Raw genomic sequence first — 23,818 nt, forward strand, 5'->3', positions numbered from 1 at the left:
AAATAGGAGATGACGCCACTGTGCATTTGCTCTTTATGAGAGAAATACTAACATGCTGCAGCTGTTTGTGGCGTTAAATATGCCACATGAAATCAGTGTAACCTTTCATGAGCAACTATCAAAGTTTAAGATCAAATAGCATCTCAAGAAAGGAGCTTAACTCCGCTCTCTGCCGCTTTTATCAGGTGATTTCGTTTCGTCTTTTTTTTTTTTTTTTTAAATGCAGCGCTGATTAGCAACCCTCCCTTTACAAGTTTGTAAATCTCTTCAATTAGCAGCCAGGCAGCAGTGTAATGTCAATGCCCTTTTGGCTGCCTGCGCTCAGCGGATTTGAATCGTTTGGATCAGACTGGCAGCGCTGTGGTTTCTCTGCGTGGTCAGAAGCTTTTTGTTGTCTGAACTCAGCTGCATTTTTATTATTTTTAAAATCAGATTTTCTCCATCAAAAAAAAACCAGGAAAACATCTATTTCTATCAACAACTTGAGTTTATTTTGATTATTAATTAGTCTGATTATTTATTATTATTTATTAATCAATCAATTGTTGTGTCTATCAACACAACAACATTGGACAAAACGTTTTAGTTTTTTTTTAAATGTTAAAACTTAAGACGCAACAACATAAACAAAAACACGTTTTTGTGAATGTTGTATTTTCTCTTTTGTTGTTGTTTTCTGTGTGTTCTGTAATGTTGTCTTGTTTTCCACCTCACTGCCGCCTTCACAATAATCACACAATTTCCTAAAGCCCAAGCTGAGGACCATTACACCATTATACCTGGTTAAGATCAGCATGTTAGCGTTGTCATTGTGATCACGTTAGCACCCTGACGTTAGCATTTAGCTCAGAGTAAAATACAGAAGTGCAGGCTCACAGAGACTCCTCGTCCTGTTGTTTGAAAAAATGACTGAAATGATTGATCGAGAATCAAAAGAGGCTTTCATCTTTTCAGCTTTAAAACAGAATCAAAGCATAGTGCACTGCAATGTCCTGGCTACCAGTGTGATAACAGTTTTGGGATCATGTGTGTATATAAAATATACAATGTCCAGTTTATTAGGAACAGCTAGCTAAAACTGATGCAGTCTAATACAACAGCCCTGCAGTGAACTCTCCTTCACGAAGGTTGTAAGGTTTATTTTACAATAGAGATGTGATGATTCATCTTCATGGTCATTAGTTTGTGCTGCTGTTATTTATTATGTTTCACCTAAGTGAGAGTTTTTTTTTCCAAATATGTTCAGTCCATTTATAATAACAAAGGAGAAAAACCTTGTAATGGAAATACCTCAGTGTAACACACCGCACTTAACCAGCAGCACAACCTGCCTCATACAGGTTCATCACGTGTCTCTAAACTTACCTCAGCACTGAATTAGCTTTAAGCAGATGTACCTAATAAATTGACAACTGAGTGTATTTTAATAGAAGGTTACATCTTCTGTTTTCGTCATGAAGTTCTGTTTGTCCATATCATCAGCTTTCTACAGTACAACTCACGCTAGTTACAGGGACAGACTGAGCACATCATTGAAGTAGAACGTTTTAAACTGCGGTCGAGTTTCCACACGTCTGCTGCTTTAAACATTTTCTCTTGTTTCCAGAAAAACACATTGACTGTGACATGAACATTCGACGTCTCTGCTGTGAGTGTTTGAGCATTAAACGAGAAGCAGTATTTCTGTACAGGGACTCATCCATCCTTCCTTGACAAATAACGCTTGTTTCCACTGGCTGCTGCGAAGCCTTGTCTCTGTTAAAGATATGTTTTCCAATCGAACCTCTCAAACAGCAATAATTCAGCAGTAAACAAGTCGCACCGGGATGCTCCCAGTGGCCGTCATTAGAAGGTGGTGAAACTCCCAGTTGTGAATATTAAGAAAGATTGCGGACGGTCAGCAAGCCTCCACTCAATAAAAAAAAAAAAAAAATCTTTAAGGTGTGTGTCCCTGTGAGCCTCAGCACATGTTCTTAACATGATAACGGCACTGAAATAAATCAGAAAGACCTAATGATCATCTGCACCAGTTGGAACAAATGAAGATGAAGAGCCGTTCACTTCAGATCTGCTGAGGCTGAAATGCAAAGTTGAATTATCAGGTCTGGAGCCTGTAAATGTTTCTGCTTGGCTTGTGTTTTAATCACGGATATTTTCATCTGCCTGCATCAGAAAAGGATAGAAAGCAAAGCTGAAGTATAGTTATATATAGTATATAGTAGAGCGACAGGTGGAAAGATGTCAAGGACTCCAGCTTTGATGCAGTGATGCATTGTGGTATCGGTTTAAACACAAGGAACAGGTGTTTCCGTACATTTTTATTTTAGTTTGAATCAGTCACTGTGTTCATTATATATCCACAAAGGTTCATCACGATGCATAAGACACAGACAGGTGACAAATGAAGGGGAATGGATTCTACAGGTTCACATCAGGTGACTGAAGGACAAATGAGTCACATCATTTTCAGCTGTTCATTGTTCTCTGCACTGAAGCATTTGCATTTGTATGTTTCTTCGTCCATTAGTTCAGGTGTTGGCGTCACCCATTTGCATATTAGGTTGCAGGTAACCATAGAAACAATACCGAAGCTTTATGTTGCATTATCAAAAGAGTTAACAGGGAAACGAACCTCAACTGAGCGTAGCATGAAGACGATAATGTGTTCTTCTACCATTATAATGTGTCCTGTGAAGTGCTGCTTCGCTTCATGTCCTTGCATTATTCGCCTCCACTCCATGTTATTTTCTCATCAAGCAGATCTGAACACAGTGATATGGCACCGGCATTAAAACACTGACGTCTCAGAGCAGAACCGGGTCATTTCAATGGACTTGCTGCAATTAGTGGATTCACTTGAGCTGGTGAAGTAAATCCAGACAGAGTTTTCACTTGGAGTTGAGTGAAGTTTGAGCTGTGAGTTTGTTGACCAGTAGAAAACTGTTGTGACAGTCTGACCTTCTGTGGGAACAGAGAGCCGAAGAGTTCAAAATGGAGAAAGCTAATTGTTGCTTATTATATCTGTGTGACTGTTCGGTTTTATTCAGCCTCCTCTGTCGGAGTAAAAACTTTTTCTAGACAGTTTTGAGACGCTGTGTGAATTTATGGTCCTGTTTGTGACTGAGCTAATGACTGTGGTCCACGAGTCAGCGAGCCAGCCTGCAGAGCTTTCACTCACGTCTCCCATAACTCCCATAACTGAATGAAATGATCAACAATTCAGAGAAGAAGAGCAGTCAGCAAGCCTCTAGAACCATCCATCTCACATGGATGAGTTCTGCTGAGCCACTTCCTGTTTCATGGTTTAATGAAACCGGATGCATTTGAAGGATAAAGTCAGTGTCCTGCCCTTTCCCTGTGTCCTCAGGGCTGCCACTATAATCACTGACAGCAGTATAAAATTAATTCAAACACTGGAACACAGTAATTATCACATGAATAGAATATATTGCCTCGTAAAAAACAAAAATACAGCTCTAAATCCTTAAGAGAGCCACATTTTTCCTTCATTTGGCTGAACAGTTTTGTTAACGGCATCAATAGAGGTAATTATGTGTGAGCATATGGGTATTAGAGAAACAGAATTTGTTTTGGTTTTTTTTTTCTGTTTAATTGTGCTGTTGAGAAATGTGTCACCTCCGAGGCTCTTTGGAGAGTGTGTGTTTGTGTGTGTGTGAGTGTGTGAGTTTACCTGGACTTTGAAAGATGATGTCCTGGATGACGCAAGGAATAAGTGAAGAAGAAAAACAGATGGACGCGGAAGTCGTCGTCTAACTCCGTCCGCTCAGTAAACAACAACACACATAATCACATCAGCGTTAGCCGCTGCCAGAACAAACTATAAATGTATTTATCATCGCAGGACACACACACACACACACACACACACACACACACACACACACACACACAGAGACACACACACACACACACACACACACAGTTAAGATGACGTGTGCAGCAGGAGGCTCAGTGTCAGATTTTGTGAAATAGCGTTAATTCCTCTGGTTGTTTACTGATGTATAAACCAGTGTTGTTTAGATGCTAACTTCATGCCACTGGCTTTGTTGCAGTTGTTTGTTTGTTTGAGTTTATTGAGATGAACCCGCTGATACGCAGCTGTCTGACTCTGTGCTGGGAGGCAGATTTATATGAGATGATATTCAGTAGAATCCTCATTCCACCTTAACAAACTCTACATCATATGAAGGAACAAAACCCTCAGGACAATCCAACATCCACGTGATGTAAAAATAAACAAAGAAATAAAATAATAACATATTTGGATAGTGAGTTATGTCTAACGCCTGAACATCGCAGTGTGTGAAATCACTTTATAGGTTTAGATGTACGATGCATTCAGTATTTATTGTATTAATAGCAGAGTTTGTGTCAACCTGCCCACGCACGGACTGCGGATGTAAAGGATGATATAACTTTATTTATTTAGCAGCTTTCTTTTGGTGATGCTAAAAAGTTCAGGGACAGTTCACACAAATCACAAAAAAAGAAATTGCCAGTACCAGGCTTGAAAATATTACTTTAATCTGTCCTCAAGTGTCTGGTGAAAGACTGTGATTCTTTAACGTCCAGCTCACTGAGGAGTAACTCTTCCTCCTGAGCAGCTCCTTATCTGAGATGTTCCTGTGATTCAAAGCCACTCTGTTGTCGTACAACTTATCAAAGACCATGGTAACACGCCAAGAAAAAACAAATACATCTGTTGATTTATGGAAAGAAATTCCAGGTATTAACATGAAGAATCAGTTTTCATGTCAGTCAGGTATAAAGTGTGATTTGTATGTCGTTGCCAAACAGTGGAAGCATTGAGTTATTTATGATCTCGCTCAGTTTACGCAGAAGAGATGAAGTGGAATTCATGATAAGACAATTTAATCACCTCCAAAGTGCATTTAGAAGTTTTTTTTCTTCTCTTTGTTTTCAATGGAGCCGTTTTGTTTCTGTAGTTTCTGTCCTTTTGTAAAGGTTTTGTAACCTCAAAATAACTGATTAATTAATGTATTCCTTTTGTGAATCAGTTACGGAGCTTCTCATGTTTGACAGATGAGGCGATGTGACGAATAAAAACAAACACTTGGTCGTTAAAATCAAATTAACTGTCAAATGTTTAACAGGTTCATTCCTCTGAGCGCCACTCAGTCTCCCTCCCATGTGGCCTCAGGGACGACACGAACAGAAACCCTCTGCTTCTGTCTGCAGCTGCTGCCGTTCCTGCAGGCCAACCTGACGGGCTTCAAGAAACTGGAGATCCTCAACTTCAGGAAGGGCAGCGTGGTCGTCAACAGCAAGATGAAGTTCGCCAAGTCGGTGCCGTACAACATCACAGAGGCCGTGCACTGCGTCCTGGAGGAGTTCTGCTCCGCCGCCGCCAAGAACCTGCACATCCAGATCGACACCCACTCTCTGGACGTTGAACCAGGTACGGTGTTGTTGTGACGTGTGTTGGTCTCCAAGAGAGATGGATACTTCCGCCCTTTAATTAGTCCGTCAGTTCAGGAATTTGTAATCTGGCGATCTGTAGAATTTATTCAGGTGTCCTGGAACATATTGTGATGTCCTGGAAAATTATTTTTTTTAATTTTATAATTATTCCTATTTGGAGCAAAGTTATGTTCAGGATCATGCTGAACTTTAAATGCTAGTTTATGGATGACAGTATTTTGAATGGACTGAAACTCTGAAGAGTTTAACTCATTCTTTAAATGTATGTAAGTCACTAATGGCTGCTAACTGTGGTAGTTTTTAATAGATGAACGTAGTCTTCTCAACTTGTTTTAAACTGTTGAATTTCGGGTTAGCATGTTTGCTTCAGTAGCTTGCTAGCTTGTTTTGCCTTTAGCTAAAGGTTTAAGGTTTGTGATTCAACTTCAAATGTGTGTTGGTTCATTGCTGAGAGTTGTATGATAATAAATGTGAAGTCAGGGTCAGAACAATGAAGGGGAGCTGAACTGTATGTTAGCTAGACACCGGCTAAATACTCGCTAACGGCTGTTTTAACTTTGCTAGCATCTTTGTTAGCATCACTTTACACCCAATGAAGCGTCGCTCACGTAAAACAAATCATAATATGACTTGACATGTTTAACTGTTGTAACGGTAGTTTTCAGTGGGTGTGGTTAACCTCGTTACTTCCTGTTACTAGTGTAACCTAACCCTGAGCCTTACTAGTAAAGGGGCTAAAGTGTGACAGTAAATCATCTTAGCTAATTCAACTTTGAATGATTCACAAGACAAAAGTGATTCAGGTTATAAGTTAATAATTATGACATTTATTATGAATTTTATTCATTTTTTCATAAGTTCATAATTAATTAAGCATGTAAGAGATGATTTCATAGATATGTATAGACTGCACTTATTTTAATTTATAATAACGAACAGGAACATATTGGTGAATGTTGTGATTCCTGATCTTTAGAAAAGAGTGGGACCCCTGTGTGGGCCGACTCTTTTTTGGAGGTACAGTGCACACTCCAGCAAGACTATGGTAAAAATGCTTTAAGATCCTCATTCACTTTACAGCTGCAGCCCAATGATGTCTAATGATATCTTTTTTTTATGCGAGTGATAAAACACAAAGCAGCATCTTATAATAAGTCACAGCCGCGCTTCTTTGTATGCATCTCACACTCAATAAGCTTTGTCTTGTAATATTCTCCACAGATGAGTTGGAGGCAGAGAGCGTAGATCACAAACACATTCAAATAGACTGGGTAATTAGGTCTATATGTCAAATCCACCAATACACCGTGGGACTGTACAGAACATCATAGGGCTGGAATAATAGTGATGAAGATGAGAGGTGAGCAGCAGAGAAGAGAAGTGCTGCTTTTTCCTCAGAGGAGGCCGATTATGTTTCAGCAAAGTCTTTGTTGCAGATCGAGATAAAACATACACATTTAACACTGGTGTCTCCACTTGACCATACGTGTCAGTGGCAGAAGTATTTAGATCCTTAAAGGAGCAACACCACAATGCGGAAATAATCCATTACAAGTAAAATGCATTAAATATGTTACTTAAAGCTGCAGATTCAATGACCACATGTATGTGGAACGGGGCAGGACGGATATTCAGAGTGATCAGCTCTGCAGTTCACAACTTTACAATAATGCTTTAGTGTCACTGCTGTCACAAACTTTGTGTCCAGCAGCAGCAATTTTCATCAAATAAGCTTTTATAAACCAACCGTCCATTTCAACAGCGGACTGACACAAGCAGAGAGCAGCTGGTGAACATAGTGGAGCATTCAGCAGCTAAAGAGCCAGATGTTTCGCTCAGGAAGTGGTGACCACCAGAAACAGAGCTAAAAGAGAGGGAGTAGTGAACATGGAGTCAACAGGTCGACACAAACACAGCTCCAATAGGATGATCATGACGCTCTGTCTGTGCTGGAGGTGGAAATAAGCAAGTGTTTGTTAACAAGTTCATCAAGTTCATCATATCAACGTCGGCGTTGTGTTTATTTCAGAGGATGATATTCGTTCTTCACCAGCTGGTTGCTGACTTGTTTGCTGGAAATGAGTTTAATGAGAGCGCAGAGACTGAACACGACAGTCAGCTGTGAACTAAAAGAGGCTGAAAAGCTCCAGAGAGCTGCAGAGTTGGTGGTAATTCTCTGTGAGGTTTGAACAAAGAACAGAAAATGTCCTTTTTTTTAAATTTTACAATTACAGTAAATCAGCTATTTTTATTTTTAACGAATGTCACAACCTAAACATTTTCGATAAGTTTCTCTTAGATTTGGTTTTGAAAGAACCTCGAAACTACCCAGTGTTCCCTGGTGGAGAAACAATATACAAGCAACACATTTCTAAATAACCTTACAAAAACATCTGCTACATGTGAATCATATACAGATGTTTCTTTATCTGTGCTGAGGTAAAATAGGCCGATAACAACACACTGGATAATGGATCAGTCAGGCTCTTGTTGTTCCTCCCTCTGTGCATCCATGTCGACTCAGAAGAAACCCTGACTCTAACGCAAACCACATATACATGTGTATCTGTGTATGTATGTATTTATGTATGATTTGCAGTTACATGATGACTGACCACACGTCGTGCCGTCACATGGCATAAACCCTCCAAGCATGCTAATTTCCCCAGGGTGCATCTGACGTTTATTCTCAGAAGCCGTTCACGCCTAGAGGGATAAATCTTACATTTCAATGCAGACCAGAAGCTGAGGCTCTCATTAAAATCAAACACTCCTCAGCATCTCCTGGAGAGGGGAGGGTGGTGGGAGGCAGGCGTGGACGCACTCTTCATGAATACTAATGTCTGCCACATTTCTCTCCCTCCTCTGCTCCTCGCAGCCGATCAGGCCGATCCCTGCAAATTCCTGGCCTGCGACGAGTTTTCCCGCTGCATGGTGAACCGCCGGACGAAGGAGGCCCAGTGTCTGTGCGAACCCGGCTTCCTGTCGGTGGACGGCCTGCCCTGTCAGAGCCTGTGTGTCCTCCAGCCGGACTACTGCCAAGGAGGGGAGTGTCACATAGTTCCTGGACACGGAGCTGTGTGCAGGTAAATACAGGCGTCATTACTCATCAGACTAAATGACACAAAGAGTTTAGAAAAGGTCACTGTGGACAGATTTCCATCAGTTTTAAAGCAAATTTTCAGAAAATCTGCAAAAAGGAAACTGGAATTAATGCAAATCTCCATCTTTTAAGCAAATATTAGGAGTTGGTTCATGGAGGTAAACGGATCCTGGCAGGTGTAAATAAAGCATCACAGAAGAAGAGAACACAATGAAATAACTTGATGATGGAGAACAGGATGATTCATGTATTAATCTGAGGAAGGTCACAGTCTCCTCAGATCTGATGTTCGTGTTCAGTGCAGAAAGCTTCAGTGGATGTTTAAGTCACATGCTTTGTGTATGAAGCCTAATTAATACTGTGGTTCATTAGCTGTGAGTCAGACATGCACGGAGCTCTGTGTCCCTTTATTAAGTTATGAAACTTAAACTGAATTAAAAAAGTTATTGTTTAATTAACCGCCTTGTTGGGAGCCACGTCTAAAACTGTGACGTACTGGAAGTCATACAGGTCTCATAATCACAACGTGTTTGTCAAATCAAGTCTATTTTATCTACATAACTCGATATCACAAATTTGCTTGAGAGGGCTTAACAAGCTGTACAACATATGACACCTTCAGTCCTTAAACCCTCGAACCCGACAAGGAAAAACTTGTAAATGGAAGGAACGTCAGGAAGAGCGACAGAGAAGGGATCGGACATACAGTAGATGTCTTATGAACAGAATAGAGACACACAGTAGATTCACAGTGTAGACAATCAGGAGGACAACATCACAGATTGTAAAAGTCGCCAACAGATGTGATCTCGTCTCCACCATGAAGACCTGGAAAGAGGAAACACACCAGGTGCAAAAGCAAACCCACAACTCTCACGTCCAGCACACGGGAACAAACAGAGGGAGACAGAGGGACAAGGGGGACGCTGGGACTCCTGGAGGACAAAGATCCAGATCCAGAACATCTGGAACGAGGCACCGACGGCCAGCGGAGGGAGAGAGGTCCCAGGACGGCCGCCGGTCCAGCAACAGAGAGTCTGAGTGAAAAGAGAGAACGAGAGAGAAAATAGAGGGAGAGATTGGCACAAAGCCTGGAAGCTCATGTGCTTGAGGGAATAAACAAACAGATGGTTAGAGAGATGCAGCGGTTTTCAGAAAGTTTACAGTAATCTCATCAGCAGGACTCTACTGTCTGTTCGTGCCTTTCTCAAAACTTTAACTTCCCCGCTCTGTCTGTGGTTTCAGCGCCGAGGCCGCTGGTTCCTCCTGAAGAGCTAAATCTTTAAAACCACCTCACAAATATGGAGTTTAATCCACATTTGTTGCTGTAGTGAATATCTGGGGCAGCGGGACGGTGTGTGTGGTGCTGAATCTAAATAAACGACAGTGTGTTGATGGTGATGAAGCAACATGTCGCCCAGCGCAACACTGAGACTCACTGATGTGTTTTTAATAGTGTTTGGAAACAGCGGAGCTCGACGGCTCTGAGGGATCAGATACATCAGACTGTAGAGTCGCACACGGCGCCGGAAGAAGAAAAATATAGAAGATGATCAGACTTCTTGACTCTCCTGCAGACGTTATTCTAAAGAAATGTATTTAAAATTAAAGTATTTTTGTCTCTTTTTGCAGGCTGGTGTATTAGCCTCGTAAATTAGCCCGTGGACATTTGTAGATGACTAAACAACCACTAACTGTCTGTATTTTTACAGCAACTCAGACTCAAGTCTCTCCCCTTCTTTCTCTTCATCTTCTTGTTTCATGTTCACTCTAGAAGTCGACTAGAGGTGAAATGATCAGTTGATTTATCAATTACTCGATCAACAGAAAGTGACTCTTTGCAGACGTGACTATTTGCTGGTTTCTCTGGTCTAGTTTTGGTTCTGGACCGTCAGCTGGACAAACAAACCAATGCATTGTATAAAAGAAACAGATTGATCAATAAAATAATTCGCAAAAATCCACTGATAACGTAATGAGAAAAAGAATAGCTGGTGGTAGCTGTAAAGGAGACTTTGGGATAATCTCGAAGCTTTTGTGCAGCCTGTAATTTTGCCTTCAGTTCAGTTTGGACACATTTAGATTGAAGCAGAAAAATAAGTGACTGTGCAACACGAGGTTTGAGCTGCTGTAGGAAAATGACACTTTCTTTGTTCTTCTCTTTGTCTGCTGTTTGTTCGCTGTCTCGTGCTGCAGCTCCACACTCGCTCACAGTCTAATCTCCCCCTCACGTCTCCAGCCCTCGGCGCTGTAAATCAATGCTAAGTTGATTTTTAACGAAGAGAGCGCGTCTCTTTTATTAACTACTGCCTCACAGTCGCAGCCTTTCCACTGCCAGAGAAATCTCATTTCAGTCGTGTTAGACTTGAGCACCTCAGCTCCTGACACACTGCACCTCAGAGACTGTTCTGTTGAAACATTCATTTCCCTTCAGCCGAACCTTTGCAAACATATTTTCAGTTGCATTCTTGCCATCATTATCAGGCCCGTTTCGCTCTCTGACAGTAGACATGTCATTCTCTGAATTTCCATTTAGCCTCTGGCCGGTGATGAGATGTTACTGGTACGACAGACGAGAACTACAATATGGTGATGAACACCTGTGTGAGCTAATACACTCTGACACTCCACCACAGCTAACCGCTGTCTCAGCTGTGAATACCACGCTTCTGGATTATAACAACAAGTTAAACTGAAGTTATTTTCTCCTGTGAATTATTTGTTTGGATTCTAAATCAATATTTCACAAAGAAGAAAAACAAACAAAAGTTTGAAAAACTCCTGAATTGTTGATCTTATTTTGTTGATCCATCTTGTTCACTCTTGCGGGCGTCTCGACCTAAAGCCTTGCCGGAGGTGAAAATATTAACACTGAACTACAGTGTTAATATTTATGTTCAGTGGAAGTTCAGACCGGAGATGATCATTAAAAAAATGTATTGTTGTGGGCGTCTTGCTGCAGGTACAGGTGAGATGATGAAATACAATCCAGCAAGTCCACCAGTCGACTGAATATCCAGGAGTCTGAAGGTTTATAATTCTAGAGCCCAGGATTTTACAACTGTGGAAATAATCAAAAAGATTAATGACTAACAGTCATTTTATCCTCCGTCGCAACCGTCATGTAGTAAAATGTAGAGAGAGTCACGTTACAATGCTTCAGTGCTGATTGTCCAGTGATGTCTTCTGCTGATTGATGATGTCACATTGCACTTCTGCAAAATTCAGCTTTTTTTGCCCGGCAACTAGCGATGAGGGGAAAAAGTAATTCACAAAATCATCGCGGTATTTATCCTCTGTGATTCTGAGTTGATAAACACTTTTGAAAAGTCACTTAATTTATATTGTTAATGACGTTTGGTTTTCTCCGCACTTCACAACTCATTAAGATTGTTAAGAGTTCATCCTCTGGGGAGCATGACTGTGCTCTGTACATTTCATGGCAAATTACTGAGTACGTGTTGACATTTAGTGAGTACAAGTGGAAAGTTTGGGCTGAACATGATGGATCAAAGGCTCATATAATTTAAGAAGCGTTATCCTCTGGGGACCGTGAACATCCACAGAATATTTAACATCATCCAGGCCTCAAGGAAAATATCTCGACAAACGTTTGATGTCTACAGCAGACAGACAGACTGATCATCGACTGCATGAGTTGGACAGGTGTTAAAGGGACTGCTCTGTCCACAGTTGATTTCAGCCTCTTTTATAGTTTCTCAAAGTTGTTCCACAGATTATTTGTTTCTCATTAAAAGGAGGCAACTTGTTCCCATATTGACCAAGCCTCATGTCCTCAATTATTTCTAGTATTCCAGATTAATTTAAAAATGTATGGAGGTGAAGTTTTTTTATCTCACAATGAAAAAATTCCATCTTAAAATGTATGTTAAAGAGTTCCCTCCTAAAATACTCATTCAAAATTATTAATGAGCACAAAAAGCCAATAAATTGCATTTTTAATGGAACAGAAACTTAGATCCTCTGTCAGATTAAAGTGGTTTTAAGTAGCTGATGAATGTATATTTTAATAGATTAAAGTAAAATATTTAATGTATTAAGTGAACAGTGAAGGTTTGTATTCTAATGGCTGCAGATGACAAGAACTGAACTGAAGTGAACTTCTCATTTCGATGATTTCAAATCACCTGAAGCAACATCAGACATTTATTCCACTGACATTTAGTCAATACCGGTGTGTGTGTGGTGCTGGTGGAGGAGCAGAGGAAGATCTGATGTAGTTTTTCTCAAACCTGGAGTCAGGCTGGTTTTGTTCTGTGTGAATATTCGATCAGTTCTACGTGTGCAAACGGCAGAAAACGCCGCCGTCGTCCTCTGTGAAATTTACTAGCAGCTTTTCTGTCTCGTCTGGGGGATTGAAGGAGGTTTTTTGGGGGGTTGCTGTCATCCTGGATTTGCCAGCTTTCATTAACACTGAACCCTGTTTGGTCTAATCCTGCGTCCAGACCGGCCAAGAACAGGACAGAGGAACAGAAAACGGCAGTAAACACTGAACAGAACCCAAAAGGTTAATACTGCAGAGCTGCACGTTGCTTTTAATCTCCCCTGGCTGCGTGACAGCACAGAGAGCCGGTCGAGGAAGCAGTGAAATCATTGTGGTGTGAGATAAAGACTCGGTAATGAAAAGATTCCCTGAGAAAACACTGAGGGGGAACTACTGAGGATCCTAATTTAAGTCCAGAAAACAGCTCTCAGGTTTTGTCCTGCACCTTGCTCTCCATGTGCCCCTTGTACTCCAGGTCACGTTTTTATCCTGCAGCTACACACTTGCTGGCTTAACTACTGAGATTTGTTTTAGTGGGTCCACGGCCAAGTTAGTGTTTGTGCCAGCCATGTGCCTGTGTTTTCTCGTTACATGTGCGTTTTAAAATGTAAAATAAGATAAATTTAATTAAAAGATATTTTAGATATATTATAAATTGCTACAGAAACAAAGTAAAATGCTGACTTTTCAGGTAGATATTAAATTAAACCATCTGTATGTCGTAATTTTCATTTATTTATTTATTTCCATCTGACAATTCCAGTGAGGGCTATGATGTCAGTTTTATTCATTCATTAAAGTCTGTGATTAATGAGGACTTAATGAGCTGTCATCTCCAGTGGGTTGTTTGGGTTTGTTTGGATCCTCATTAACTTATTCGTCGTTTCAAAAGTTTATTATTATTGATGTGATGAGACGTGCGTGTGTCAGTTTCACTTTGAGCTCTAAAATGTTTTGTGAATTTCTCTCAGACCAAAAACTTAGGAGTCAGTTCTTTATGACAGGAGCTACTTTAGTGTTTTTAATAATGTCAGTGCAGTTTAACTTTCTCTTGTCTATGTTCAGCCATGATGGTTCATGCTATTTATGCTAAGTGAAATAAAAAAAAAACATCTTTCAGTGTGCTGCAGAGGCATTAGTGTTTAGAGAGAGAAGGGAGTGCGTTGAGAGATGATTGACTTCCTGTGATCTGAAATGAGAGGGTTTCATGTTTGATCTGAGCAGCAGTGAAACTTCAAAACATCCTCAACATGATTCAAACCTCATATGTTTGTTTTGTGACAGTTTCATTACATGAAGCTGAATCTGAGAGAAGAGCTTTAGAAACAGACTCAGCATCACAAAGGACTTTTAAAAGGAATGAAAACAATAGAGACACAAACATTACAGCAAAAAAAGAGCTGAGTTTCTGATAATGAGAAACTTTTTGTTTTTACAAGATGCTTTTCATCTTCTAACAACATGTCCGTTACAGCGAGAGGAGATTGTTTTAATGAGATATTGAGAATGTTTATTTTTGGTTTTGTGATAAGGCAAAATAAAGTTAATTGTTATTTTTAAAACAATAATAATTTGGTATCTAGTAATCAAGGGCGGTAAGGACATAACCCTACCAAAATTTTGGGACGACAGAATTGTCCCTACCAATATTACTAATTCACTAGACTACAATATTACTTTTTTAACTTTTTTATGCCTTACTATACTATGACTTTTTTATACGTTACTGTACTATGATGTTTTTGACTTTTTTATGCCTTTCTATAATATGACATTTTTCGACATTTCATGCCTTACTATACTATGACTTTGTCATGCCTTACTATATTATGACTCTTTATACCTTACTATATTACGAATTTTTTATGCCTTACTATATTATGACTTTTTTATGCCTTACTCTACTACAACTTTTTTATCCCTTACTATACTACAACTTTTTAATGCCTTACTATACTATGATTTTTTTATGCCTTACTATATTATGACTTTTTAATGCCTTACTATATTATGACTTTTTAATGCCTTACTATATTATGACATTTTTTATGCCTTACTATACTATGACTTTTTGGACTTTTTTATGCCTTACTATATTATGACATTTTAGGCCTTACTACACTATGACTTTTTTATGCCTTACTATACTATGACTTTTTTATGCCTTACTATATTATGACTTTTTTATGCCTTACTATATTATGACTTTTTTATGCCTTACTATACTATGACTTTTTGGACTTTTTAATGCCTTACTATACTATGACTTTTTTATGCCTTACTATACTATGACTTTTTGGACTTTTTTATGCCTTACTATACTATGACTTTTTTATGCCTTACTATATTATGACTTTTTTATGCCTTACTATACTATGACTTTTTGGACTTTTTTATGCCTTACTATATTATGACATTTTATGCCTTACTACACTATGACTTTTTTATGCCTTACTATACTATGACTTCTTTATGCCTTACTATACTATGACTTCTTTATGCCTTACTATACTATGACTTTTTGGACTTTTTTATGCCTTACTTTACTATGACTTTTTTATGCCTTACTATATTATGACTTTTTTATGCCTTACTATACTATGACTTTTTGGACTTTTTTATGCCTTACTATACTATGACTTTTTTATGCCTTACTATATTATGACTTTTTTATGCCTTACTATACTATGACTTTTTGGACTTTTTTATGCCTTACTATACTATGACTTTTTTATGCCTTACTATACTATGACTTTTTTATGCCTTACTATATTATGACTTTTTTATGCCTTACTATACTGTGACTTTTTATGCCTTACTATACTATGACTTTTTGGACTTTTTTATGCCTTACTATACTATGACTTTTTTATGCCTTACTATATTATGACTTTTTAATGCCTTACTATATTATGACATTTTTTATGCCTTACTATACTATGACTTTTTGGACTTTTTTATGCCTTACTATATTATGACATTTTAGGCCTTACTACACTATGACTTTTTTATGCCTTACTATATTATGACTTTTTTATGCCTTACTATATTATGACTTTTTTATGCCTTACTATACTATGACTTTTTTATGCCTTACTATACTATGACTTTTTGGACTTTTTTATGCCTTACTATACTATGACTTTTTTATGCCTTACTATATTATGACTTTTTTATGCCTTACTATATTATGACTTTTTTATGCCTTACTATACTATGACTTTTTGGACTTTTTAATGCCTTACTATACTATGACTTTTTTATGCCTTACTATACTATGACTTTTTGGACTTTTTTATGCCTTACTATACTATGACTTTTTTATGCCTTACTATATTATGACTTTTTTATGCCTTACTATACTATGACTTTTTGGACTTTTTTATGCCTTACTATATTATGACATTTTATGCCTTACTACACTATGACTTTTTTATGCCTTACTATACTATGACTTCTTTATGCCTTACTATACTATGACTTCTTTATGCCTTACTATACTATGACTTTTTGGACTTTTTTATGCCTTACTATACTATGACTTTTTTATGCCTTACTATATTATGACTTTTTTATGCCTTACTATACTATGACTTTTTGGACTTTTTTATGCCTTACTATACTATGACTTTTTTATGCCTTACTATATTATGACTTTTTTATGCCTTACTATATTATGACTTTTTTATGCCTTACTATACTATGACTTTTTTATGCCTTTCTATACAATGAAATCCTTCTCTATACATTCAAAGCCATCCACAACCTCGCCCCCCCCTATCCTGCCTTACTATACTATGACTTTTTGGACTTTTTTATGCCTTACTACACTATGACTTTTTTATGCCTTACTATATTATGACTTTTTTATGCCTTACTATACTATGACTTTTTGGACTTTTTTATGCCTTACTATATTATGACATTTTATGCCTTACTACACTATGACTTTTTTATGCCTTACTATATTATGACTTTTTTATGCCTTACTATACTATGACTTTTTAATGCCTTACTATACTATGACTTTTTTATGCCTTACTATACTATGACTTTTTGGACTTTTTTATGCCTTACTATACTATGACTTTTTGGACTTTTTTATGCCTTACTATACTATGACTTTTTTATGCCTTACTATATTATGACTTTTTTATGCCTTACTATACTATGACTTTTTTATGCCTTACTATACTATGACTTTTTGGACTTTTTTATGCCTTACTATACTATGACTTTTTTATGCCTTACTATATTATGACTTTTTTATGCCTTACTATACTATGACTTTTTGGACTTTTTTATGCCTTACTATATTATGACATTTTATGCCTTACTATATTATGACTTTTTTATGCCTTACTACACTATGACTTTTTTATGCCTTACTATATTATGACTTTTTTATGCCTTACTATATTATGACCTTTTATGTCTTACTATACTATGACTTTTTGGACTTTTTAATGCCTTACTATACTATGACTTTTTTATGCCTTACTATACTATGACTTTTTGGACTTTTTTATGCCTTACTATACTATGACTTTTTTATGCCTTACTATATTATGACTTTTTTATGCCTTACTATACTATGACTTTTTGGACTTTTTTATGCCTTACTATATACTATGACTTTTTTATGCCTTACTACACTATGACTTTTTTATGCCTTACTATACTATGACTTCTTTATGCCTTACTATACTATGACTTCTTTATGCCTTACTATACTATGACTTTTTGGACTTTTTTATGCCTTACTATACTATGACTTTTTTATGCCTTACTATATTATGACTTTTTTATGCCTTACTATACTATGACTTTTTGGACTTTTTTATGCCTTACTATACTATGACTTTTTTATGCCTTACTATATTATGACTTTTTTATGCCTTACTATACTATGACTTTTTGGACTTTTTTATGCCTTACTATACTATGACTTTTTTATGCCTTACTATACTATGACTTTTTTATGCCTTACTATATTATGACTTTTTTATGCCTTACTATACTATGACTTTTTTATGCCTTACTATACTATGACTTTTTGGACTTTTTTATGCCTTACTATACTATGACTTTTTTATGCCTTACTATATTATGACTTTTTAATGCCTTACTATATTATGACATTTTTTATGCCTTACTATACTATGACTTTTTGGACTTTTTTATGCCTTACTATATTATGACATTTTAGGCCTTACTACACTATGACTTTTTTATGCCTTACTATATTATGACTTTTTTATGCCTTACTATATTATGACTTTTTTATGCCTTACTATACTATGACTTTTTTATGCCTTACTATACTATGACTTTTTGGACTTTTTTATGCCTTACTATACTATGACTTTTTTATGCCTTACTATATTATGACTTTTTTATGCCTTACTATATTATGACTTTTTTATGCCTTACTATACTATGACTTTTTGGACTTTTTAATGCCTTACTATACTATGACTTTTTTATGCCTTACTATATTATGACTTTTTTGACTTTTTTATGCCTTACTATACTATGACTTTTTTATGCCTTACTATATTATGACTTTTTTATGCCTTACTATACTATGACTTTTTGGACTTTTTTATGCCTTACTATATTATGACATTTTATGCCTTACTACACTATGACTTTTTTATGCCTTACTATACTATGACTTCTTTATGCCTTACTATACTATGACTTCTTTATGCCTTACTATACTATGACTTTTTGGACTTTTTTATGCCTTACTATACTATGACTTTTTTATGCCTTACTATATTATGACTTTTTTATGCCTTACTATACTATGACTTTTTGGACTTTTTTATGCCTTACTATACTATGACTTTTTTATGCCTTACTATATTATGACTTTTTTATGCCTTACTATACTATGACTTTTTGGACTTTTTTATGCCTTACTATACTATGACTTTTTTATGCCTTACTATACTATGACTTTTTTATGCCTTACTATATTATGACTTTTTTATGCCTTACTATACTGTGACTTTTTATGCCTTACTATACTATGACTTTTTGGACTTTTTTATGCCTTACTATACTATGACTTTTTTATGCCTTACTATATTATGACTTTTTTATGCCTTACTATACTATGACTTTTTGGACTTTTTTATGCCTTACTATACTATGACTTTTTTATGCCTTACTATATTATGACTTTTTTATGCCTTACTATACTATGACTTTTTGGACTTTTTTATGCCTTACTATACTATGACTTTTTTATGCCTTACTATACTATGACTTTTTTATGCCTTACTATCTTATGACTTTTTTATGCCTTACTATATTATGACTTTTTATGCCTTTCTATACAATGAAATCCTTCTCTATACATTCAAAGCCATCCACAACCTCGCCCCCCCCTATCCTGCCTTACTATACTATGACTTTTTGGACTTTTTTATGCCTTACTATACTATGACTTTTTTATGCCTTACTATATTATGACATTTTATGCCTTACTACACTATGACTTTTTTATGCCTTACTATATTATGACTTTTTTATGCCTTACTATATTATGACTTTTTATGCCTTACTATACTATGACTTTTTATGCCTTACTATACTATGACTTTTTGGACTTTTTATGCCTTACTATACTATGACTTTTTATGCCTTACTATATTATGACTTTTTATGCCTTACTATATTATGACTTTTTATGCCTTACTATACTATGACTTTTTGGACTTTTTATGCCTTACTATACTATGACTTTTTGGACTTTTTATGCCTTACTATACTATGACTTTTTATGCCTTACTATATTATGACTTTTTATGCCTTACTATACTATGACTTTTTGGACTTTTTATGCCTTACTATATTATGACTTTTTATGCCTTACTATACTATGACTTTTTGGACTTTTTTATGCCTTACTATACTATGACTTTTTTATGCCTTACTATACTATGACTTTTTTATGCCTTACTATATTATGACTTTTTTATGCCTTACTATACTATGACTTTTTATGCCTTACTATACTATGACTTTTTGGACTTTTTATGCCTTACTATATTATGACATTTTATGCCTTACTACACTATGACTTTTTGGACTTTTTTATGCCTTACTATATTATGACATTTTATGCCTTACTACACTATGACTTTTTTATGCCTTACTATACTATGACTTTTTTATGCCTTACTATACTATGACTTTTTGGACTTTTTATGCCTTACTATATTATGACTTTTTATGCCTTACTATATTATGACTTTTTATGCCTTACTATCTTATGACTTTTTATGCCTTACTATACTATGACTTTTTGGACTTTTTATGCCTTACTATACTATGACTTTTTATGCCTTACTATATTATGACTTTTTATGCCTTACTATACTATGACTTTTTATGCCTTACTATACTATGACTTTTTGGACTTTTTATGCCTTACTATACTATGACTTTTTATGCCTTACTATATTATGACTTTTTATGCCTTACTATATTATGACTTTTTATGCCTTACTATACTATGACTTTTTGGACTTTTTATGCCTTACTATACTATGACTTTTTATGCCTTACTATATTATGACTTTTTATGCCTTACTATACTATGACTTTTTGGACTTTTTATGCCTTACTATATTATGACATTTTATGCCTTACTACACTATGACTTTTTATGCCTTACTATACTATGACTTTTTATGCCTTACTATACTATGACTTTTTATGCCTTACTATACTATGACTTTTTATGCCTTACTACACTATGACTTTTTATGCCTTACTATACTATGACTTTTTGGACTTTTTATGCCTTACTATATTATGACATTTTATGCCTTACTACACTATGACTTTTTTATGCCTTACTATATTATGACTTTTTATGCCTTACTATATTATGACTTTTTATGCCTTACTATACTATGACTTTTTATGCCTTACTATACTATGACTTTTTGGACTTTTTATGCCTTACTATACTATGACTGTTTTATGCCTTACTATATTATGACTTTTTATGCCTTACTATATTATGACTTTTTATGCCTTACTATACTATGACTTTTTATGCCTTACCATACTATGACTTTTTATGCCTTACTATATTATGACTTTTTGGACTTTTTATGCCTTACTATACTATGACTTTTTATGCCTTACTATATTATGACTTTTTATGCCTTACTATACTATGACTTTTTGGACTTTTTATGCCTTACTATACTATGACTTTTTATGCCTTACTATATTATGACTTTTTATGCCTTACTATACTATGACTTTTTGGACTTTTTATGCCTTACTATACTATGACTTTTTATGCCTTACTATACTATGACTTTTTATGCCTTACTATCTTATGACTTTTTATGCCTTACTATACTATGACTTTTTTATGCCTTTCTATACAATGAAATCCTTCTCTATACATTCAAAGCCATCCACAACCTCGCCCCCCCTATCCTGCCTTACTATACTATGACTTTTTGGACTTTTTATGCCTTACTATACTATGACTTTTTATGCCTTACTATATTATGACTTTTTATGCCTTACTATACTATGACTTTTTATGCCTTACTATACTATGACTTTTTATGCCTTACTATACTATGACTTTTTGGACTTTTTATGCCTTACTATACTATGACTTTTTATGCCTTACTATATTATGACTTTTTATGCCTTACTATATTATGACTTTTTATGCCTTACTATACTATGACTTTTTGGACTTTTTATGCCTTACTATACTATGACTTTTTATGCCTTACTATATTATGACTTTTTATGCCTTACTATATTATGACTTTTTTATGCCTTTCTATACAATGAAATCCTTCTCTATACATTCAAAGCCATCCACAACCTCGCCCCCCCTATCCTGCCTTACTATACTATGACTTTTTTATGCCTTACTATACTATGACTTTTTTATGCCTTACTATACTATGACTTTTTTATGCCTTACTATACTATGACTTTTTGGACTTTTTTATGCCTTACTATACTATGACTTTTTTATGCCTTACTATATTATGACTTTTTTATGCCTTACTATACTATGACTTTTTGGACTTTTTTATGCCTTACTATATTATGACATTTTATGCCTTACTACACTATGACTTTTTTATGCCTTACTATATTATGACTTTTTTATGCCTTACTATATTATGACTTTTTTATGCCTTACTATACTATGACTTTTTGGACTTTTTTATGCCTTACTATACTATGACTTTTTTATGCCTTACTATACTATGACTTTTTATGCCTTACTATATTATGACATTTTATGCCTTACTACACTATGACTTTTTTATGCCTTACTATATTATGACTTTTTTATGCCTTACTACACTATGACTTTTTTATGCCTTACTATATTATGACTTTTTTATGCCTTACTATATTATGACTTTTTTATGCCTTACTATATTATGACTTTTTTATGCCTTACTATACTATGACTTTTTATGCCTTTCTATACAATGAAATCTTTCTCTATACATTCAAAGCCATCCACAACCTCGCCCCCCCCTATCTTGCTGATCTCCTCCGCATTACCACCCCCTCTTGTTCCCTCCGGTCTTCCTCTTCCCTTCACCTCTCTATGCCATCCGCCCGCCTCAGCACAATGGGGAGCAGAGCTTTCAGCCGCTCTGCTCCCCAACTCTGGAGCTCTCTCCCACCAGACATCCATAACATTGTTTCTTTACCCCAGTTCAAATCAAGACTCAAAACTCATCTGTTTCAATCTGCATATTCGCTGTAATTTCATTGTTTTCTTTTTAATTGTCTGTTGTTTTTATTATTTTTATTGTGTTTTTAATCTTCTGTAAAGTGTCCTTGAGTGCTGTGAAAGGCGCTGCCAAATAAAATGTATTATTATTATTATTATTATTAATGACATTTTAATGCTTTATTATACTATGCCATTTTATACCTTACTATAATATGACTTTTTATGTTTTTATGTCTTATTTTTGAAAACCTTTTAAGAAAAATGTCCAGGGGAACACAGGGAGTAATATCAAGTTCATGAGGTGACATCAACAAAACACCACAAAAAAAAAAGAAAGCAGAGACACTTGGCAAGTGTAACAGGAGCTGGTGTTTATTATCAGAATAACACAAGTAACAAAAGGCAACAAACGACCAACATTAGGTTAAGGGATACAAAAAGGAATGTCTTGGTCTTTAAGACCAAAATAACAGACACACTATCTATAAAATAAACCTCAGGTAACCTGTACAGTTAAACAAAAAGACAATCGTTAACTCCCTGACTGGCCACAAAACATGATAAATAAGGTAAAAGAAAAGGGCAAAGTAATACTTCTGCTGCATTAAAAGAGCTTGCTTGCACAACAGAAACACTTCAATCAGCAAGGCCAGGACAGAATCGTAATCACAAGGCCTAAACAACCACAGCAACAACACAACAAATAAATACACAGCTCGGTGGCCAAAAAGGGCCAAAACACCAGTTCTGGGAGATTCATATAGATGTCCACTGATGAGGAAGTGGCAACAGCTGACAGTCATCTGGCACAGGCTCCAGGTGAAATGGTTCAGGCATCCAATGAGCGAAAAAAGGGAAGGGCATGACGGACCTGCAACACACTTATGCCTTACTTTACTATGATGTTTTTATGCCTTACTATATTATTAGTAAGAGAGAGAAACTGTTTCATCTCAACATACAGTTGTACTGTATCCAGCTTGTGTTTCCACAGGAGCATGATCAGCTGTGTGTGTGTAGGTCCATGTGATTTCCCTGCTGGAGGATTTTTTTCAGCCTCTATTCTCCTCTGCTGTTTTAGTGTTTGAACACAGTTGCAGTATTTGCAGGTCTCCTTTGAGATCTTTTACCTTAGATCACACGGATCCTCCCTCTGGTCTGATTCTCGTCTCTGTACACGTGCAGAGTTGCTGTAGCTGCATTTTCATTT

The 23,818-nt window shown here is 36.1% G+C and overlaps 1 protein-coding gene across 1 annotated transcript in view; it reads left to right on the forward strand.

Annotated features, from left to right (window-relative positions):
* LOC130160770 (interphotoreceptor matrix proteoglycan 2-like) overlaps window positions 1-23,818 on the forward strand; it is a 55,475-nt gene that overhangs the window by 25,067 nt on the left and 6,590 nt on the right. Inside the window, exons 13-14 of the mRNA XM_056363470.1 lie at window positions 5,221-5,440; window positions 8,342-8,549. Of these exons, the coding sequence (XP_056219445.1) occupies window positions 5,221-5,440; window positions 8,342-8,549 (428 nt within the window). The remainder of the gene's footprint in view (window positions 1-5,220; window positions 5,441-8,341; window positions 8,550-23,818) is intronic.

Source organism: Seriola aureovittata, chromosome 19 (assembly GCF_021018895.1).
Source record: "Seriola aureovittata isolate HTS-2021-v1 ecotype China chromosome 19, ASM2101889v1, whole genome shotgun sequence".
Taxonomy (NCBI): domain Eukaryota; kingdom Metazoa; phylum Chordata; class Actinopteri; order Carangiformes; family Carangidae; genus Seriola; species Seriola aureovittata.